Genomic DNA, 20,380 nt, shown 5'->3' with positions numbered 1-20,380 from the left:
AGAGGACTGCAAAGTCCTTTGGTGATGATTTTCTTGTGTACCTCATAGATGACACTCCCAGTTCTATTTCAGAGGCCTATGCATCTGAAGATGCTGACTACTGGAAGGAAGTGGTTCGTAGCGAGATGGATTCCATCTTGGCGAATGAAATTTGGGAGATAACTGATCGTCCTTATGGGTGCAAACCTATAGGATGCAAATGGGTATTCAAGAAGAAGCTTAGGCCTGATGGTACTATTGATAAGTACAAGGCTCAGCTCGTGGCTAAGGAATATACCCAAAATAAAGGTGAAGACTTCTTTGATACTTACTCACCTGTGGCTCGACTGACCACTATTCGAGTTCTACTTTCACTAGCTGCCTCGCATGGTCTTCTCGTTCATCAAATGAATGTTAAGACTGCTTTCCTAAATGGGGAGTTGGACGAGGAAATCTATATGGAACAACCAGATGGGTTTGTACTAGATGGTCAGGAAGGAAAAGTGTGGAAGTTGTTGAAGTCTTTGTATGGACTCAAGCAAGCACCTAAACAGTGGCATGAGAAGTTTGAAAGAACTTTAATAGCTGCAGGCTTTGTTGTAAACGAAGCTGACAAATGTGTGTACTATCGCCATGGTGGGGGCGAGGGAGTTATCCTTTGCTTGTATGTTGACGACATACTGATTTTTGGAACAAATCTGAATGTTATTAAGGAGGTCAAGAATTTTCTATCTCGTTGTTTTGAGATGAAGGATTTAGGAGTGGCTGATATCATTCTGAACATCAAGTTGTTGAGAGACGATGATGGTGGGATTACATTGATTCAATCTCACTATGTGGAAAAGATCTTGAGTCGCTTTGGCTATAGTGACTGCAAGCCCTCTCCAACACCATATGATGCAAGTGTGTTACTTCGAAAGAATCGAAGAATTGCTAGAGACCAATTGAAGTATTCTCAGATTGTTGGCTCGATTATGTACTTAGCCAGTGCTATAAGACCTGACATCTCTTTTGCCGTTAGCAAACTGAGTCGGTTTGTCACAAAACCAGGAGTTGTGCATTGGAAAGCTCTAGAAAGAGTTTTGCATTATTTGAAAGGCACTGCGAATTATGGAATTCACTACACCAGGCACCCAAAGGTGCTTGAAGGGTATAGTGAGTCAAACTGGATCTCAGATGCTCATGAGATAAAGGCCATGAGCGGATATGTATTCACTCATGGAGGTGGCGCTGTTTCTTGGAAGTCTTGCAAGCAGACCATCTTAACGAGGTCAACAATGGAAACAGAACTCACAACACTAGATACAACTATGGTCGAAGCAGATTGGCTTCGTCGGCTCTTGAATGACTTGCCGATTGTTGAGAAACCTGTACCGGGTATCCTTATGAACTGCGACAATCAAACTGTGATCACGAAAGTGAGCAGATCAAAGGATAACATGAAGTCATCAAGACATGTTCAGAGAAGGTTAAAGTCTGTCAGGAAAATGAAAAACTCTGGAGTTATTGCATTGGATTATATCCAAACGTCTAAAAAACTGGCAGATCCTTTTACTAAGGGTCTATCACGTAATGTGATAGATAATGCATCGAGGGAGATGGGTATGAGACCCACAATATGAGTTGTTCACAGTGGTAACCTATTCTTTGTGATCGGAGATACCGTGAATTAGATGTGGAAGACAAGTTGTTGGTCAATTGAGAGGAGAGTATCCTTACTATTCACAATATCACTCCATGAAGATGCAATACTCTCCTAATCTGCATGGCAGGTTGATGTATATCTTAATGTGTTCTAAGTGGCTTATTTAGGTAGAGATGTTATCCTGCAGAACATCTTTTGAAGAACACACCTATATGAGTCTGATTGTCAAACGTCGCAATCTATGAGAGTAGGGTTCTCTCTAGTAAACTCATGAAAGGTCACGGAGTATGACGCATAAGCTCCACCCGCGGGGAAGACCCACGGTAGCCACGTATCGGTAAAGGCTTTATGTGAAGCTAGATTCGCAGAAAACTTGCAGTTCAAGGCCCAGTCCACTGTTCAAGTTGCTTACTAGTGTAGCATAGAGTTCTAGGTGGAAGTTCAACTTAACAGTCTCCACTGCAGTACCGGTATATAAAACAATATTTTGGAACCAAAGGCAAATTTTGTGTGCCTCTAGGATCTGGTGGGGGATTGCTGGAATTTTTTCTATTTTGGGCCTAGCCCAATAGCAGTTTCAGAAATTCCTAATAAATCCTAGAGGCCCACGCAGCCCATTCGTGCAAGGCAAGAGGTGGAACTAAAGTTTAGTCCCACATTGCTAGTTTAGTGGGAGTTGGACCTCCTTATAAGGGAGGTTCTTTCCCCACTTGTACGGGCATGAGAACAAGAGGGATATCCACGCACGCTCCTCCTCTGCCGCCCGCCTCGCCATGCCACGCCTCGTCACAACGCGCCGCGGGTTGCGGGAATGAGCCGAGACGATATCTAAATTTTTGCCACGCACTACGGGTATACGAAAGGTCACACGGAAGCCGAAAAGATTTTTGCGAAAGTGGAGTTCGAATGCGAACGGTGCAGCCCTTCGGCTGCTGGCTGTTCGCTTCGCCTCCGTCTCTTCGTTTCGCCTCCCGTCGCTGCCCTCTCGCCTCCTTCTCTTGCGCCTATAAAAGGGAGGTCGCTCCTCCCAAAGAGACGCACCAGAACTACTCCTTTTCCTCGCCATCGGTTCCATCTCTGAGCTGCTGCTGTCTTCCTCATCCCGGCTTGCGGCGTGCACCGCACGTCGGGACAGTAGGCCTTCGAGACCGCACCTTTTGAGTCCAGTACGGAAGAAGGGTGATAAGGTTTTTGGGGAGCGCTCTGCGTGACTACTGGCTTCTTCATCACGGACTCCGATGACTACTTCCCCGACGATGACTTCTTCCCCGACGCCGACTACCTCAGTAACGACATGGCTGGAGAGGATGTTGACCCCAAGTCCAGTGCATTTGCTGCTGCTATCCCGTATGTGTTCTTCTTCTTTCTATCAGATGTCCTGCCACAGTTTCTCGTACTAGTACTTTCCCTACATGTGTTAGGTTCTACTCCATATATGCAACATGATCTAGTGTCTGTCCTAGATGTGTTCAGTTCAAGTTCATATATGCAAATGCTATTTACTTTTTCTCTGTCAGGTTGCATGACTTGCTTTATCGCAGCTATATTAGTCATGCTTTATCTAATATTTCTGTCAATAAAATCATTTGGTAAATTGCTCATATTTCCAACACCACTTTCGAGGCGACGGCGGGCGATGGCAGGATGGCGCGCGACGACAGCGGCAGCGACATTGCCCTAGATTGGTGTTGCAGTTTTCTCTCTCTAGTTTGGACTTGGACGATTATGGGGGAAGAAAATTAACGCGAGCACAAGATTGCATGTTGAAGTTATATATTGGTGTCACTCCATATCCGGATTCAGCTCCAATTTGCATTTTTTTATACTGAATGTCCGAACTCAGCTCGAAATTGGCTGTTGCATACAGTGTTTTCGTGATTCTCCAAACCAGCCAACAAAGCGAGTTCCTTATTTTCTCCTCGCAGGCCATTTGAGGCCTGCGGTCGGCAATACTGGGCCGGTGAAGCTATCTATTCGGCTATAAAAAACAATTGAGAGAGAATATTCGGCCTGTAAGTGGGTGCATGAGTTACGAATCATCTATAATTGGACAGAGCTACACACAAAAAAAAGTTTAGAAAGAGCTTCTAAAAGAAAGTAAAACAAATAATTTGTTGAAGAAAAATATTTCATAATTTCATACAAGTTGGTTTTGGTAGCAACATATTATCATATAGAAATAGTGGTCAATGGTCATAATTTGGAGACTATATATACATGTTAAAAAAATTAAGCGTCATGTTTCTCTAATGATGTTTTTCAACCGAAGTAAGTAAACGAGACGATGAAATACCACATGTAAAATTTTATCTCGGATGCATGCCACTATGGACATTTTTTCCGTGTTTACCTTAACAAGTTGCTTTCTTTTTATTCCATTCAGTAACATCCGACTAGAGACATTTTTCCCGTGGTCCACATCTTAACATTGCTCTAGTCCTTTCAATTACTAAGCTCCCTAGGGATAGAGGCCTATGAGAACTCCAATGTTTTTCCTTGAAGTGGACCCCATCTGTAAGGGTCTAGTCGGATCTTGGCTCCTGCATTACACTATGGGAGCTGATATTGTACTAAAACACTTTTATACAAATTCAATTTTTTGGAATTTTAGATTTTTGTGAATTTTCAAAAACAGCTCACAAATTTAAAATGCATTCATGAATTTAAAATGTTCCTAAATTAAAAATTCTTCACAATTATGAAAAAATACTCGGCAATGCTAAAAAAAAGTTAACGAGTTCATAATTGTTCACAGTAAGAACTCTGCAATTGACTAGATCTATCATGAATTAATGATCGTTGGAGAGAGGAATTGATGTATGTGTGTAGTCCATATATTACTAAATTCATGATTCTCGTATTTCTTGAGATCAGAAGGTGAAGAGAAAGCAGCTAGGAAAGCAAGTTCTCTTATTTTGGGGTTTTATTCTTGAGATCAAAAGGCGAAGAGAAAGCGAGTTTTGAACCGTAGGGACAATGCGATCATTATCTAGGTTTTGTTTTGTGAAAATCACTTAACCCCTAGAAGGCTCCCATCATTATGTCAAGAGAAAGTATATATAATGAGCAAATGATCCGTAGGATATTCAATAAGTTTTCGAGAACTTCGGCCATTAGAAATAATTGGTACAAGGGCTAGTTGACCTCATAAAGATTTTTTTTGTTCCTGCATCTTCTAAGACTTGCCACCCAAAGTGGCCCTTAACCAGAGGTCGCTGTGTGACATTTTGTCATGTCAGGCTAATAAAGGTGGCAGCCCAGCTGAAATTTTATCATGCCAGTTTGTAACCCTTTGATCATAGAATGGGGCTCACTCTTTCCTTGGAATGCATTTCTATTTTTCTAGTTCTATCACGCCTTGTTTATTTTTCTTTTGAGATGCAGATCAATATGATGCATAGTTTAATGGCTTTTCACATTTGTATGTTTGAACTTAAAAAGGTCTAAAATGCTATGGGCTTGCGCATTCATGCAATTCGTCGCATAAACATAAAATAGACAGATGTATATAATGTGATCTTTGGTCATAGAATGGGGGTGGCAGAAACTTCTGTTATCTCAGCTCTGTCCCAATACCCATTGATGTCAATAAAAACGATTGTACCTTATACATGAGATTATGATGTGCAATACGCATAAACTTAAAGTTATAGGCATTCACAGCACACGAACAGAGTGAGGTAAAAGGAATGTAGCAGTTTCAATAACTTTCTGCAACAACGTTCATCTGTTGATGTCGATGTCCCAATAACTTTCTCAGTTCCAGCCAAGCTGGAGCAAACTACGGCATAAAGGGAGTGACCTTAGCTAAGGTAGAATACATACATTAAGATGATACAGCAAAATAACACATTTCAGTTCTGACGATTGAACATCACTTATAGAGCATTTTCCTTTCTTTCTCGAGAGCATCACTGGTTTAGTTTTCTCTTTTTGGAGAGCATCACTGATACTTGTAGATCCAGTGTCACTGGTATGTGAGTTACAGGATTGGCTTCTCCATGAGGGACCGACATGTAGTTGTGCACGGGATCCTCGTGAACCGGAGGTGGCACTGAAAATAAGAGCATGCCATCAGATAAATAACAAATCATGTGTATCAAATTATCAGATGGTTGCACAGCGTGGCACTGAACGTAGGAATGCCATTTATCACTTGAGCCAGAAGAGAAGACAAGCAAGCTAATCACATCAAGATGTCATCTGTTGTGCAAGGGTCGTTGTATGCAAGTATACTAATAGATGGAAACAACAGACATCACCAACCACCAATGAACCCCACACAGCGATTCTAAATTTCCAACAGCTACTACAAGATCCCTAAATAGCCAGTTGCAAGAACTTAATCTAGGAGTGGTGCTATAATCAACACGGGTACTAGAAGTCACCCACCTGGTTGTCTGTGTTATGCAGCTATATGTAGGCAGCATGGATTAATAGAACTCTCATATAATTTATATTCATGTAAAGGGGATATAATCCATCAGCCACTAGTGCGTGCAATGGTCTACGTTATGTTAAACTCCATATTGTTAGGATATAGGAGTCTGTTAATATATATACTTATCTCCTCTAATCTGTGCCCTAGTTGCATCCATATAAATACATCCCTAGGCCACCATGTTGGGTGCCGATCCAATCTATTTCCTCTCTGTTTCACATGGTATCGGGCCTACCCCTTTGATCGCACGATGGGCTCCCCTACAGCTTCCGCTTCCTCCTCCTCTGCCCTAACCACGCTCTCCCTGCCCACCGCCTTCAATGGGCCGCCGGCTTCTGCCGTTCCCCCTCCCTCCGCCAGCATGATCACCGCCAAACTTACCACCTCCAATTTCCTCCTTTAGAAGGCTCAGGTCCTTCCCCCTCTACGCATAGCCGGTGCCACGGGCTACGTCGATGGCTCTCTTCCGGCTCCTGCCAAGCTTCTCAACCCCGATGACAAGGGGGTTTGTGCGCTTAACCCGGAGTATGCCACCTGGTTCTGCCAGGATCAGATCGTCCTCAGCTATCTCCTTGCCTCTCTCTGACGAGGTATTGCAGCAGGTGCATCGGCTGGAAACTTCTCGTGCCATCAGGGCTCATGTCGAGGAGATGTACACCACCCACTGCCGTGCCAGCATCATTCAGATCAAACTGGACATGGCCATCTTCAGGAAGGGCACCCTCTCCACGGCGGATTACTTCGCCAAGATCCGCTCCAACGCCGACCAGCTCGCCGCTGTTGGCCGCCCCATGCGCTAAGAAGACATCATCACCGCTGTCATCACCGGCCTCGATAGCGACTACGAGCCTCTCATCACGGCGTATACTACTCATCCTGAGGGCATGACGCTTGGTGAGTTCTACTCCCACGCGATCTCCTTCGAACAACGTCGCGAGTACAACGTGGCACGTCTTCATCTCCAGCATGGCGGCTCCTCCGTCAACTACGTCGCCCGGGACCCCTACGACAACACCAACAACAACACCAATTGGGGCAAGGGCAACTACCGCGGCAAGAGACGCAGCAACTACGTAGATCGCGATGGATACAACAACAATTCTCGCGGCGGTGAGCACGGGAACCGTGGTGGCGGCGGCTCGCGCCAACAAGGCGACTATGGCGGTGATCGCGATGACTACGGTGACCGCGGTGATAACCGCGTTCAGTGTCAGCTCTGCCGCTGCCCTAGGCACTATGCCTGGGAGTTCGGTCAGCGCTACAACCATGCGTTCCAACCGCAACAGTCCAAGATGGCTGGCCTTGCTGCTGCGTCTCCTCCCTCCATCCTAGGTGACCTGGCTTGGTTCACTGACACCGGGGCCACGAACCACATCACCGGCGATCTGGATCGCCTCACGATCCGGGAGAAGTATCCAGGCAGAGACCGCATCCACACAGCTGACGGATCAGGTTTGCACATAGCTCACCGTGGTCATGCAATTCTTCCTACCCCTTCTGCTAATCTTCAACTTCGCAATATCTTGCATGTTCCTAACGCTGACAAAAACCTTCTCTCTGTCAATCGCCTTGCTGTTGATAATCATGCTTATCTAAAGTATTACCCTACTCATTTTCTTATGAAGGATTTGATCACCAAGAAGGTTCTACTTCAAGGCAGATGTGAAAATGGGCTTTACCCCATTAGGCCATCATCTCATCATGCTCTATCTTCGGTTAGGTTGTCAGCAGAAGATTGGCACGCAAGGCTTGGCCACCCTTCCACTCAAGTCGTTCAGCATGTTTTATCATCCAATAAAATAGCTTCTTCTAGTCGGTCTATGACCCATGTGTGTAATGCATGTCAACAAGGCAAAGCACACCGGCTTCCTTTTCCTAGATCCTCGAGTGTTTCTTCCTTCCCATTAGAACTTATTTTTTGGATGTGTGGGGACCTGCCAAAACATCATCTGGTGGGTTCCAGTACTATGTCTCATTTATCGATGATTATAGTAAATTTGTGTGGATTTATCTTCTCAAGAGAAAATGTGATGTGTTTGATGTTTTTCGTGACTTCCTTGCTCATGTTGAACGCCTTTTATCTCACAAGATTTTATGTGTTCAATCCGACTGGGGTGGGGAGTACGAGAAGCTTAGCAACACGTTTTTTCGTCAACTTGGCATTATGCATCATGTATCTTGTCCACACACACACACACCAGCAAAATGGTTCTGCTGAAAGGAAGCACCATCACATTGTTGACATGGGGCTCTCTTTACTATCACATGCGTCTATGCCGTTACGGCTTTGGGATGAGGCCTATCTCTCGGCATGCTATCTTATTAATCGTCTACCTAGTCGTGTCATTGGCAACCTTAGTCCTATGAAAAAACTGTTCACCACCAAACCAGACTACATGTCGCTTCGTACGTTTGGTTGCGCTTGCGAGCCCAATATGCGTCCCTACAACACACACAAACTCGCCTTTCGATCCCAACAATGTGTGTTCGTTGGCTACAACATTCGCCACAAAGGGTATAAATGTCTTCATCTACCCACGGCTCGTGTTTATATCTCTAGAGATGTCACGTTTGATGAAAAAGTTTTTCCTTTTGCCAACCCGTCTGCCTCTCCCATACCACCTCGCGTTGCCGAGCAAACCATCCTTTTATTCCTTCATGGCCACATGGACTATGGTATATCTGCTCTGTCTTCTAACCTGGATGCAGGCTCTCCTTCGGCGCAGAAGATCCCCGGTGTGCCAGGCGCTCCCGCTTCTACGGCAGATCCGGGCACATGATCCGGACCTGATCCAGCCTCGGATCGCCCAGACGGCGACAGCGACGCGCCAGGCAATCGTGGGGAGGCGCCCCATCTGTTGGCCCACGTGGCGGCCTTTGATGGCCCGGTCGCCACCCCGCACGCCCTGTCCCCCTTAGTGGTGGGGCCCGCCACTGGCCCGGCTCCCTCCGCGCCCGACACGCCACAGGTTGCTGCCCACGTGCCTGGCAGGCAGTCAGTGGGCCGGGCCGGTCCCGCGACAGACACGCCTGCGTTGCCTATTCCCTCCTTGGGATCGCCGCCAGATTCTCCTGCTGCGTCCGCTGGCAACACGGGATCCTAGGAGGATCCGATTCCCTCCTCGGCTGCTGCTCCCGGATCCTTTGCTCCGGCACCTCCTGCCCATGCAATGGTCATGCGCACACGTGATCATACTCACAAACTTGCTCATCGTTCGGATGGTACTGTCAACTATGATCCGTCCCGCCGTGCGTTCCTGGTCTCCAGGGAACCCCGTGATCACCGTGAGGCCTATGCATCTCCTGCTTGGCGTGCTGCTATGCAGTTTGAGACTGATGCTCTTCGTCACAATGGTACGTGGACCCTAGTTCCCCCCCCCCCACCTCATGCCAACGTAATCGACTGCAAATGGGTTTTCAAAGTAAAGTACAAGGCTGATGGTGATAAACCACAAGAATAAGGGATCGCAACAGCTTTCGAGGGTAGAGTATTCAACCCAAATTTATTGATTCAACACAAGGGGAGCCAAAGAATATTCTCAAGTATTAGCAGCTGAGTTGTCAATTCAACCACACCTGGAAACTTAGTATCTGCAGCAAAGTGTTTAGTAGCAAAGTAATATGATATTGATGGTAACGGTAACAAAAGAGTAATGAAAGCAAAGTAATGTTTTTGGTATTTTGTAGTGATTGTAACAATAGCAATGGGAAAGTAAATAAGCGTAAACAAGTATATGGAAAGCTCGTAGGCATCGGATCAATGATGGATAATTATGCCGGATGCGGTTCATCATGTAATAGTCATAACATAGGGTGACACAGAACTAGCTCCAATTCGTCAATGTAATGTTGGCATGTATTCTGAATATAGTCATACGTGCTTATGGAAAAGAACTTGCATGACATCTTTTGTCCTACCCTCCTGTGGCAGCGGGGTCCTAATGGAAACTAAGGGATATTAAGGCCTCTTTTTAATAGAGAACCAGAACAAAGCATTAGCACATAGTGAATACATGAACTCCTAAAATTATGATCATCACCGGTAAGTATCCCGATTATTGTCACTTCGGGGTTAACGGATCATAACACATAATAGGTGACTATAGACTTGCAAGATAGGATCTAGAACTCTCATATATTGATGAAAACATAATAGGTTCAGATCTGAAATCATGACACTCGGGCCCTAGTGACAAGCATTAAGCATAGCAAAGTCATAGCAACATCAATCTCAGAACATAGTGGATACTAGGGATCAAACCCTATCAAAACTAACTCGATTACATGGTGAAGTATCAACTCCCCCAAGCTTAAACCCTAGCTTGTCCTCAAGCAATTCAGTTGACAAACTGAAAGAAATAAAGAAAAACTTTTACAAACTCTGTTTGCTCTTGTTGTTGCAAATATGTCAAGCTAGCATTCAAGTTTTCAGCAAAGATTATAACTAACCACATCTGCAATAATTCTCAGGTCTCATGATTACTGATACCAATCACGTAATCAACTAGCAAGCCATAATAATAAATCTCGGATGACAACACTTTCTCAAAACAATCATAATATGATATAACAAGATGGTATCTCGCTAGCCCTTTCTGAGACCGCAAAACATAAATGCAGAGCACCTTTAAGGATCAAGGACTGACTAGACATTATAATTTATGGTAAAAGAGATCCAATCATAGTCACACCCATATAAATTAACAGTAATGAATGCAAATGACAGCTGCGCTCTCCAGCTAGTGCTTTTTAATAAGAGGGTGATGACTCAACATAAAAGTAAATAGATAGGCCCTTCGCAGAGGGAAGCAGGGATTTGTAGAGGTGCCAGAGCTCGGTTTTGAAATAGAGGTGAATAACATTTTGAGCGGTATACTTTCATTGTCAACATAACAACCGAGAGATGGCGATATCTTCCATGCTACACACATTATAGGCGGTTCCCAAACAGAATGGTAAAGTTTATACTCCCCCTCCACCAACAAACATCAATCCATGGCTTGCTCGAAACAACGAGTGCCTCCAACATACATCAGGTCCCAGGGGGAGTTTTGTTTGCAATTATTTTGATTTAGTTTGCATAAAGCAAGGGACTGTGCATCCTGGTGACCAGCCCTTTATCTCGTGAGTGAGGAGCGGAGTCCACTCCTCTTGAGAATAACCCGCCTAACATGGAAGATACAGACAACCCGAGTTGATACATGAGCTATTCGAGCATACAAAATAGGATGATTATTTGAAGGTTTAGAGTTTGGCACATACAGATTTACTTAGAACGGCAGGTAGATACCGCATATAGGAAGGTATAGTGGACTCATGTGGAATAACTATGGGGTTTAAGGAGTTTGGATGCACAAGTAGTATTCCCGCTTAGTACAGGTGAAGGCTAGCAAAAGACTGGGAAGCGACCAACTAGAGAGCGACAACAGCCATGTACATGCATTAAAATTAATAAACATTGGATGCAAGCATGAGTAGGATATAATCCACCATGAACATAAATATCGTGAAGGCTATGTTGATTTGTTTCAACTACATGCGTGAACATGTGCCAAGTCAAGTCACTTAAATCATTCAGAGGAGGATATCACCCTATCATACCACATCATAACCATTTTAATAGCATGTTGGCACGCAAGGTAAATCATTATAACTCATAGCTAATCAAGCATGGCACAAGCAACTATGATCTCTAATTGTCATTGCAAACATGTTTATTCATAACAAGCTGAATCAAGAACGATGAACTCATCATATTTACAAAAACAAAAGAGGTAGAGTTCGTACCAGCTTTTCTCATCTCAGTCAGTCCATCATATATCATCATAATTGCCTTCCACTTGCACGATCGAATGATGTGAATAATAATACGAGTGCACGTGCATTGGACTAAGTTGGAATCTGCGAGCATTCAATAAACAGGAGAAGACAAGGCAATATGGGCTCTTTTGTCAGATAAACAATAATGCATATAAGAGCCACTTCAACAATTTAATCAAGGTCTTCTCCTACTCACCCCCAAAGAAAAGAAAAGTAGTAAAACTATTTACACGGGAAAGCTCCCAACAAGCAAAAGAAGAACAAGAAATATTTTTGGGTTTTCTTTTTAATTACTACTACAGCATGGAAAGTAAATTAATTAAAAGCTACAACTAATTTTTTTGGTTTTTTCTTAAGGTTTATTAAACACACAAGAAGAAAGCATAAAAGGAAATAAACTAGCATGGATGATACAATGAAAAAGTATGAGCACCGACATCTAGCAATGAGTGTGTGTGAACATAAATGTAATGTTGGTGGGAAATACGTACTCCCCCAAGCTTAGGCTTTTGGTCTAAGTTGTTCTATGGCCACGGCTGGCCTGGCTGATATCCATAATAATAGTTGGGGTCGTACTGAGATGCAGCGGCTATCGCCTCCTGAGCAGCAGCGTGGCGACGAGCGGCCTCCACTCTCCTCTCGTACTCATCTACCTCCTCTCTGGTAATAGTATATCCTCCTCTTGCCTGATAATCAAAGAAAGCAGGAGCAGGGAGAGTAATATGGACAGCACGACGTCTATCAAAGATTAGTCGGTACTGGAGAGGTGACTCGTTCCTCTCGACAAAATGGTGGGAAACCATAGAATCAAAATCTAAATAAGCAGGAGGCAACTCCATGTCTCCTTCACGAATGTCTATCTCAAGAAATTTAGCTAAGCGGGTTGCATAAATTCCTCCAAAGAAATCTCCATTATGTCTATTATGATGCAACCTACGAGCTACAATGGCTCCCATATGATAAGATTGGTCTCCTGACACAGCACTCCTGAGAATGCTAAGGTCGGGGACACACATGTGACATGCTTCATCCTTAGCATTTATGCTCCTACCTATGAAGAGAGCAAAATAATGTATAGCAGGAAAGTGAATGCTCCCTATGGTAGCTTGCGTTATATCTCTGGATTCCCCTACAGCTATACTAGCAAGAAAGTTTCTAAATTCAGATTTAGGGGGATCCCTAACACTACCCCATTGTGGAAGTTTGCAAGCAAGAGTGAAATCCTCTAGGTCCATGGTATAAGATTTATCATAAAGATCAAACATGACTGAAGGAGAATTACGTGAAGATGAATACTCAAACCTCCTCACAAAAGAGCTTGTGAGCTCATGATACTGGGGTCATTTGTCTCCCTCAAAGTCCTCAAGATCGGCATTACTCAAATATGCATTAAATTCTTCTTTAATTCCTGCTTGATCCATAAAATTTTCAGAAGGCCACTCACAAGGACGCACTGGAGCGTCTCTTGGTGGCTCTTTGTCAGCATCACGCATTGCAAGCCTGGGTCCTTGCTTCTTTGAAGAACCACCTTGGAACATTTTTCTAAGCATATTTCTTCCTCTGAAAAATTCTGAATTTTTTTAGTAACTTCAAAATAAAAGTAAACCAAACTCAATAGTATTGATAGCAACTACTCCTACAAGTGCCTAGGGCCTATATCATGCATCAAAACTACTTTTGACCATATAAATTTGATATGCAAGCTCAAGAACAGGGTCACCTAAACAACACAAATTTGCAATGAATAAAACACTAGAACAAAAACTAATTGGACCAATGGAGGAGTCACATACCAAGGAACAATCTCCCCAAGCAGTTTTGTGAGAGGTGCTTTGAGCAAGGAGATCGAAAATGGCAGCAAAACGAGCTTGGACTCGGGTTTGAGTTGGTTTTTTCGTGTTTGGGGGAGGAAGATGAAGTGTGTGGCTGGAAGAATAAGTGGAGGAGGGCCACCATGGGCCCATGAGGTAGGGGGCGCACCCTAGGGGGGTGGGTGCGCCCTCCACCCTCGTGGCAAGGTGGTTGGCCCCCTGGTGTGTTCTTTGTTCCATAAATCCTCAAATATTCTATAAAAAAATCATATTTAATTTTCAGGGCATTTGGAGAACTTTTATTTTCGAGGTATTTTTATATTGCACGGATAATCAGATAACAGACAGAAAATTATTTATTTTGTTTTATTTCAACTAAATAACAGAAAGTATAGAGAGGGTACATAAGGTTGTGCTTCTAGTTTCATCCATCTCATGCTCGTCAAAAGGAATCCACTAACAAGGTTGATCAAGTCTTGTTAACAAACCCATTCCGATTAACATGAAACCAGAGAAATTTCGAATAACACTAGGTTACCTCAACAGGGATATGCACATCCCCAATAATAAGTATATCATATTTCTTATTGACGGTAGGAAGAGGAAATTCAAAACCTCCAAATATAATCGATGGAATTTTTCCGATAGAATTGATACTATGAACTTGAGGTTGTTTCCTCGGAAAGTGTACCGTATGCTCATTACCATTAACATGAAAAGTGACATTTCCTTTGTTGCAATCAATAACAGCCCCTGCAGTATTAATAAAAGGTCTTCCAAGAATAATAGACATACTATCGTCCTCGGGAATATCAAGAATAACAAAGTCCGTTAAAATAGTAACGTTTGCAACCACAACAGGCACATCCTCACAAATACCGACAGGTATAACAGTTGATTTATCAGCCATTTGCAAAGATATTTCAGTAGGTGTCAACTTATTCAAATCAAGTCTACAATATAAAGAGAGAGGCATAACACTTACACCGGCTCCAAGATCACATAAAGCAGTTTTAACATAGTTTCTTTTAATGGAGCATGGTATAGTAGGTACTCCTGGATCCCCAAGTTTCTTTGGTATTCCACCCTTAAAAGTATAATTATCAAGCATGGTGGAAATTTCAGCTTCCAGTATCTTTCTTTTATTTGTAATAATATCTTTCATGTACTTAGCATAAGGGTTTGTTTTGACTATATCAGTCAATCGCATACGCAAAAATATAGGTCTAATCATTTCAGCAAAGCACTCAAAATCCTCATCATCCTTTTTCTTGCATGGTTTGGGAGGAAAAGGCATGGGTTTCTGAACCCAAGGTTCTCTTTCTTTACCATGTTTCCTAGCAACAAAGTCTTTCTTATCATAACATTGATTCTTTGATTGTGGGTTAGCAAGATCAACAACAGGTTCAATTTCTACATCATTATCATTACTAGGTTGAGCATTAATATGAACATCATCATTAACATTTTCATTAGGTTCATGTTCATTACCAGATTGTGTTTCAGCATCAGACATAGATATATCATTTGGATTATCAGGTGGTTCAGCAATAGGTTCACTAGAAGTTTGCACAGTTCTATCATTTTTCTTTTTCTTCTTTTTAGAAGAACTAGGTGCATCAGTTTTATTTCTCTAAGAATCTTGCTCAATTCTCTTAGGGTGGCCTTCAGGGTATAAAGGTTCCTGAGTCATTCTACCAGTTCTAGTAGCCACTTTAACAGCATAATCATTTTTCTTACCATTCATCTCATTGAGCAATTCTTTTTGAGCTTTAAGTACATGTTCTACTTGAGTGGTAACCATAGAAGCATGTTTACTAACAAGTTTAAGTTCACCTCTAATATTAGCCACATAATCACCCAAGTATGTAATCATATCAGCATCTTGTTTTAATTGTCTACCAGAATAAGAATTGAAGTCTTCTTGCTTAAACATAAAATTATCAAACTCATCCAAGCATTGACTAGCAATTTTAGTAGGAGGGATTTCAGCTTTATCATATCTATAGAGAGAATTTACCTTTACTACCTGTGTCGGGTTATCGAGTTCTGGAGGTTCTTCAATAAATAAAGGATTAAGATCATATATTTCTTCATCAGGCGGTAAATTAAGACCATGTATTTCTTCAATAGGAGGTTAATTCTTAACATCTTCAGCTTTAATACCTTTTTCTTTCATAGATTTCTTTGCTTCTTGCATATCTTCAGGACAGAGACATAGAACACCTCTCTTCTTCGGAGTTGGTTTAGGAATAGGATCATTAATTGGAGTAGGAGCTGGCTCAAGAGGTGCCCAATTATTTTCATTTGTCAACATATTATTCAATAAGATTTCAGCTTCATCCGGTGTTCTTTCCCTGAAAAGAGAACCAACACAACTATCCAGGTAATCTCTGGAAGCATCGCTTAGTCCATTATAAAAGATATCAAGTATTTCATTTTTCTTAAGAGGATGATCAGGCAAAGCATTAAGTAACTTGAGAAGCCTCCCCCAAGCTTGTGTGAGACTCGCTTCTTTAATTTGCACAAAGTTGTATATTTCCTTTAAAGCAGCTTGTTTCTTATGAGCAGGGAAATATTTAGCAAAGAAGTAATAAATCATATCCTGGGGACTACGCACACAACCAGGATCAAGAGAATTAAACCATATCTTAGCATCACCCTTTAATGAGAGCGGAAATATTTTAAGGATATAAAAGTAGCGAGATCTCTCATCATTAGTGAACAGGGTGGCTATATCATTTAATTTAGTAAGATGTGCTACAACAGTTTCAAATTCATAACCATGAAAAGGATCAGATTCAACCAAAGTAATTATATCAGGATCAACAGAGAATCCATAATCCTTATCAGCAACACATATAGGTGAAGTAGCAAAAGCAGGGCCAGGTCTCATCCTAGCATTTGGAGATTGCTTATTCCATTTAGCTAATAACCTTTCGAGTTCATATCTATCTTTGCAGGCTAAGATAGCTAAAGAAGCATATTGATCAAATAAATAACCCTCAGGAATAACAAGTGATTCTTCATCATCACTTTCATCTTCATAATCAGATTCAATATTTTCAATCTCTCTAGCCCTAGCAAGTCGTTCCTCTAGAAAATCACTAAGTGGCATAGTAGTATCAGGCATAGAGGTAGTTTCATCATAAGTATCATGCATAGCAGAAGTAGCATCATCAATAACATGCGACATATCAAAACGAATAACAGAAGTAGGTGTAGGTGTCGCAAGCTTACTCATAACAGAAGGTGAATCAAGTGCAGAGCTAGATGGCAGTTCCTTACCTCCCCTCATAGTTGAGGGATAGATCTTAGTTTTTGGATCTCTCAAGTTCTTCATAGTGATAAACAGATATAAATCCCAAGTGACTCAAAGAATAGAGCTATGCTCCCCGGCAACGGCACCAGAAATTAGTCTTGATAACCCACAAGTATAGGGGATCGCAACAGCTTTCAAGGGTAGAGTATTCAACCCAAATTTATTGATTCGACACAAGGGGAGCCAAAAGAATATTCTCAAGTATTAGCAGCTGAGTTGTCAATTCAACCACACCTGGAAACTTAGTATCTGCAGCAAAGTGTTTAGTAGCAAAGTAATATGATAGTGATGGTAACGGTAACAAAAGAGTAATGAAAGCAAAGTAATGTTTTTGGTATTTTGTAGTGATTGTAACAATAGCAACGGGAAAGTAAATAAGCATAAACCAGTATATGGAAAGCTCGTAGGCATCGGATCAATCATGGATAATTATGCCAGATGCGGTTCATCATGTAACAGTCATAACATAGGGTGACACAGAACTAGCTCCAATTCGTCAATGTAATGTAGGCATGTATTCCGAATATAGTCGTACGTGCTTATGGAAAAGAACTTGCATGACATCTTTTGTCCTACCCTCCTGTGGCAGCGGGGTCCTAATGGAAACTAAGGGATATAAAGGCCTCCTTTTAATAGAGAACCGGAACAAAGCATTAGCACATAGTGAATACATGAACTCCTAAAACTACGATCATCACCAGTAAGTATCCCGATTATTGTCACTTCGGGGTTAATGGATCATAACACATAATAGGTGACTATAGACTTGCAAGATAAGATCTAGAACTCTCATATATTGATGAAAACATAATAGGTTCAGATCTGAAATCATGGCACTCGGGCCCTAGTGACAAGCATTAAGCATAGCAAAGTCATAGCAACATCAATCTCAGAACATAGTGGATACTAGGGATCAAACCCTAACAAAACTAACTCGATTACATGGTGAATCTCATCCAACCCATCACCGTCCAGCAAGCCTACAATGGAATTACTCATGCACGGTGATGAGCATCATGAAAGTGGTGATGGAGGATGGTTGATGATGATGACAGCGACGAATCCCCCTCCCCGGAGCCCCGAACGGACTCCAGATCAGCCCTCCCGAGAGGTTTTAGGGCTTGGCGGCGGCTCCATATAGTAAAACGCGATGATTTCTTCTCTCTTCTTTTTTTCTCCCCGAAAGCAGTTATATAGAGTTAGAGTTGGAGTCGGGGGGTTTCCAAGGGCCCACAAGGTAGGGGGGCACGCCCTAGGGGGGGGGGGCGCCCCCACCCTCGTGAGAAGGGTGTGGGCCCCTTGGTCTTCATCTTTGGCGAGGATTTTTTATTATTTATTGTAAGATATCCCGTGGAGTTTCAGGTCATTCCGAGAACTTTTGTTTTGTGCGCATAAAACAACATCATGGCAATTCTGCTAAAAACAACGTCAGTCCGGGTTAGTTCCATTCAAATCATACAAGTTAGAGTCCAAAACAAGGGCAAAAGTGTTTGGAAAAGTAGATACGTTGGAGACGTATCAGATGGCACTGTTGATCGTCACAAGGCTCGTCTTGTCGCCAAAGGGTTCAACCAACGCTATGGTCTCGATTATGATGACACGTTCAGTCCAGTTGTTAAACCGGTTACTGTTCGTCTGGTTCTTTCCATTGCTGTCTCTCGAGGTTGGTGTCTTCCCCAGTTGGATGTTCAAAATGCCTTTCTTCATGGAGTTCTTCAGGAACAGGTGTATATGCGCCAACCTCCTGGGTTTGTGGATCCTGCTGCCCCTCGGTCTCTGTGCAAGTTGTGTAAAGCTATCTATGGACTTAAACAGGCCCCCCGAGCCTGGTACTCCCGGTTAAGCTCTCGTCTACTTCAACTTGGTTATGTGGCCTCTAAAGCAGACACATCTTTGTTCATTTTTCATCATGGCAGTGTCACCATGTTTATGCTCGTCTATGTGGATGACATCATTGTGGCCAGCTCATCACATACTACAACGACTAAGCTACTTGCTGATCTACATGCCACGTTTGCGCTCAAGGATCTTGGTCCCTTACATTTTTTCCTTGGAGTTGAGGTGAAGTCGTCACCATGGGGGATTGTGCTCTCTCAACAGAAGTACATTGGTGACATTCTCCACCGTGCTAATATGGAAAATTGCAAAGTTTCCACCACTCCCATGTCCTCAAGTGAGAATATCAGCAAAGATAGTGGGGCACCTCTCTCTCTCTCGGGATGACAGTACTACATACCGTAGTTTGGTTGGAGCACTTCAGTACTTGACATTGACCAGGCCATATATTTCCTTTGCTGTGAATAATGTTTGTCGGTTCCTTCATGCACCAACGACTGTACACTTTTCAACAGCTAAAAGGATCTTGAGGTACCTCAAGTACACTCGTAGTATGAGTCTGTCCATCCACAAGTCACCTTCAACGGTGTTGAGTTGCTTCTCTGATGCGTACTAGGCTGGATGCAGTGATGATCACAGGTCTATAGGAGGGTTTGCTGTCTTTCTTGGTCCCAACCTTGTCTCTTGGAGCTCACGGAAGCAGGCCACAGTCTCACGTTCTAGAACGGAGTCTGAGTACAAGGCACTTGCCAACGGCACAACTGAGATCATTTGGATACAGTCAGTTCTTGGAGAGCTTGGAGTGTTTATGCCACGACCTCCAATATTGTGGTGTGATAACCTTGGCGCCACTTATTTGTCTGCAAATCCAGTGTTTCATGCCAGGACCAAGCATATCGAGGTGGATTTTCACTTTGTTCGTGAGAGAGTCGCAGCCAAAGCATTGGATGTTAGGTTCATCTCTTCCAAGGAACAGGTTGCTGACATCTTCACCAAACCACTAGCCGAGGCATTGTTTCACTACAAAAAAAGACACATCCGTGACATTTTGGGCCGAACGAAATTTTTTTCTGTCATACATATGACACTTCTATGATGATAATTGTGACAAAACCTGGTATCATCATGGATGTGGTGGACTCCTACTTCTATGACAAAAAATCATGACAGAAAATGGGCTTTTCATCCTAGGCGGGCCGGAGACGCAGCTGCATGACATTCTTTGGGCCGTCCATGACGGAAAAAACCATGGTAGAAGCGAGGGGGAGGAAAATGTCGGAGAGTTCCCGGTTACGGTAGATCGGGGGACGAGCGATGCGCGTTTCTCTCGTACACATACGCGCGTGTGTGCAAGGCGTTGGCTCTAACTGAACTCGAGCGAGGCGTTGGGCTCTAACTGAACCCGAGCGATTGCACTGCAGGCTACGCGTTACTGAACCCAAGCGATCAATCGATCGCTGTTAACTGAACCCGATCGAGCAATTCCTTCGCTACTGCTGCTAACTGAAGCCGATCGATGTTGCCTC

The 20,380-nt window shown here is 43.0% G+C and overlaps 1 protein-coding gene across 1 annotated transcript in view; it reads right to left on the bottom strand.

The window, feature by feature from the left end:
• Positions 1-5,535: 5,535 nt before the first annotated feature.
• LOC119333429 overlaps positions 5,536-20,380 on the bottom strand; it is a 51,675-nt gene continuing 36,830 nt past the window's right edge. Inside the window, exon 5 of the mRNA XM_037606323.1 lies at positions 5,536-5,678. Within this exon, the coding sequence (XP_037462220.1) occupies positions 5,536-5,678 (143 nt within the window). The remainder of the gene's footprint in view (positions 5,679-20,380) is intronic.

The sequence above is a fragment of the Triticum dicoccoides genome, chromosome 7A (assembly GCF_002162155.2).
Source record: "Triticum dicoccoides isolate Atlit2015 ecotype Zavitan chromosome 7A, WEW_v2.0, whole genome shotgun sequence".
NCBI classification, from domain to species: domain Eukaryota; kingdom Viridiplantae; phylum Streptophyta; class Magnoliopsida; order Poales; family Poaceae; genus Triticum; species Triticum dicoccoides.
Note: the sequence above shows the minus strand (reverse complement) of the source record. Positions and strands in the feature narration are given on the sequence as shown.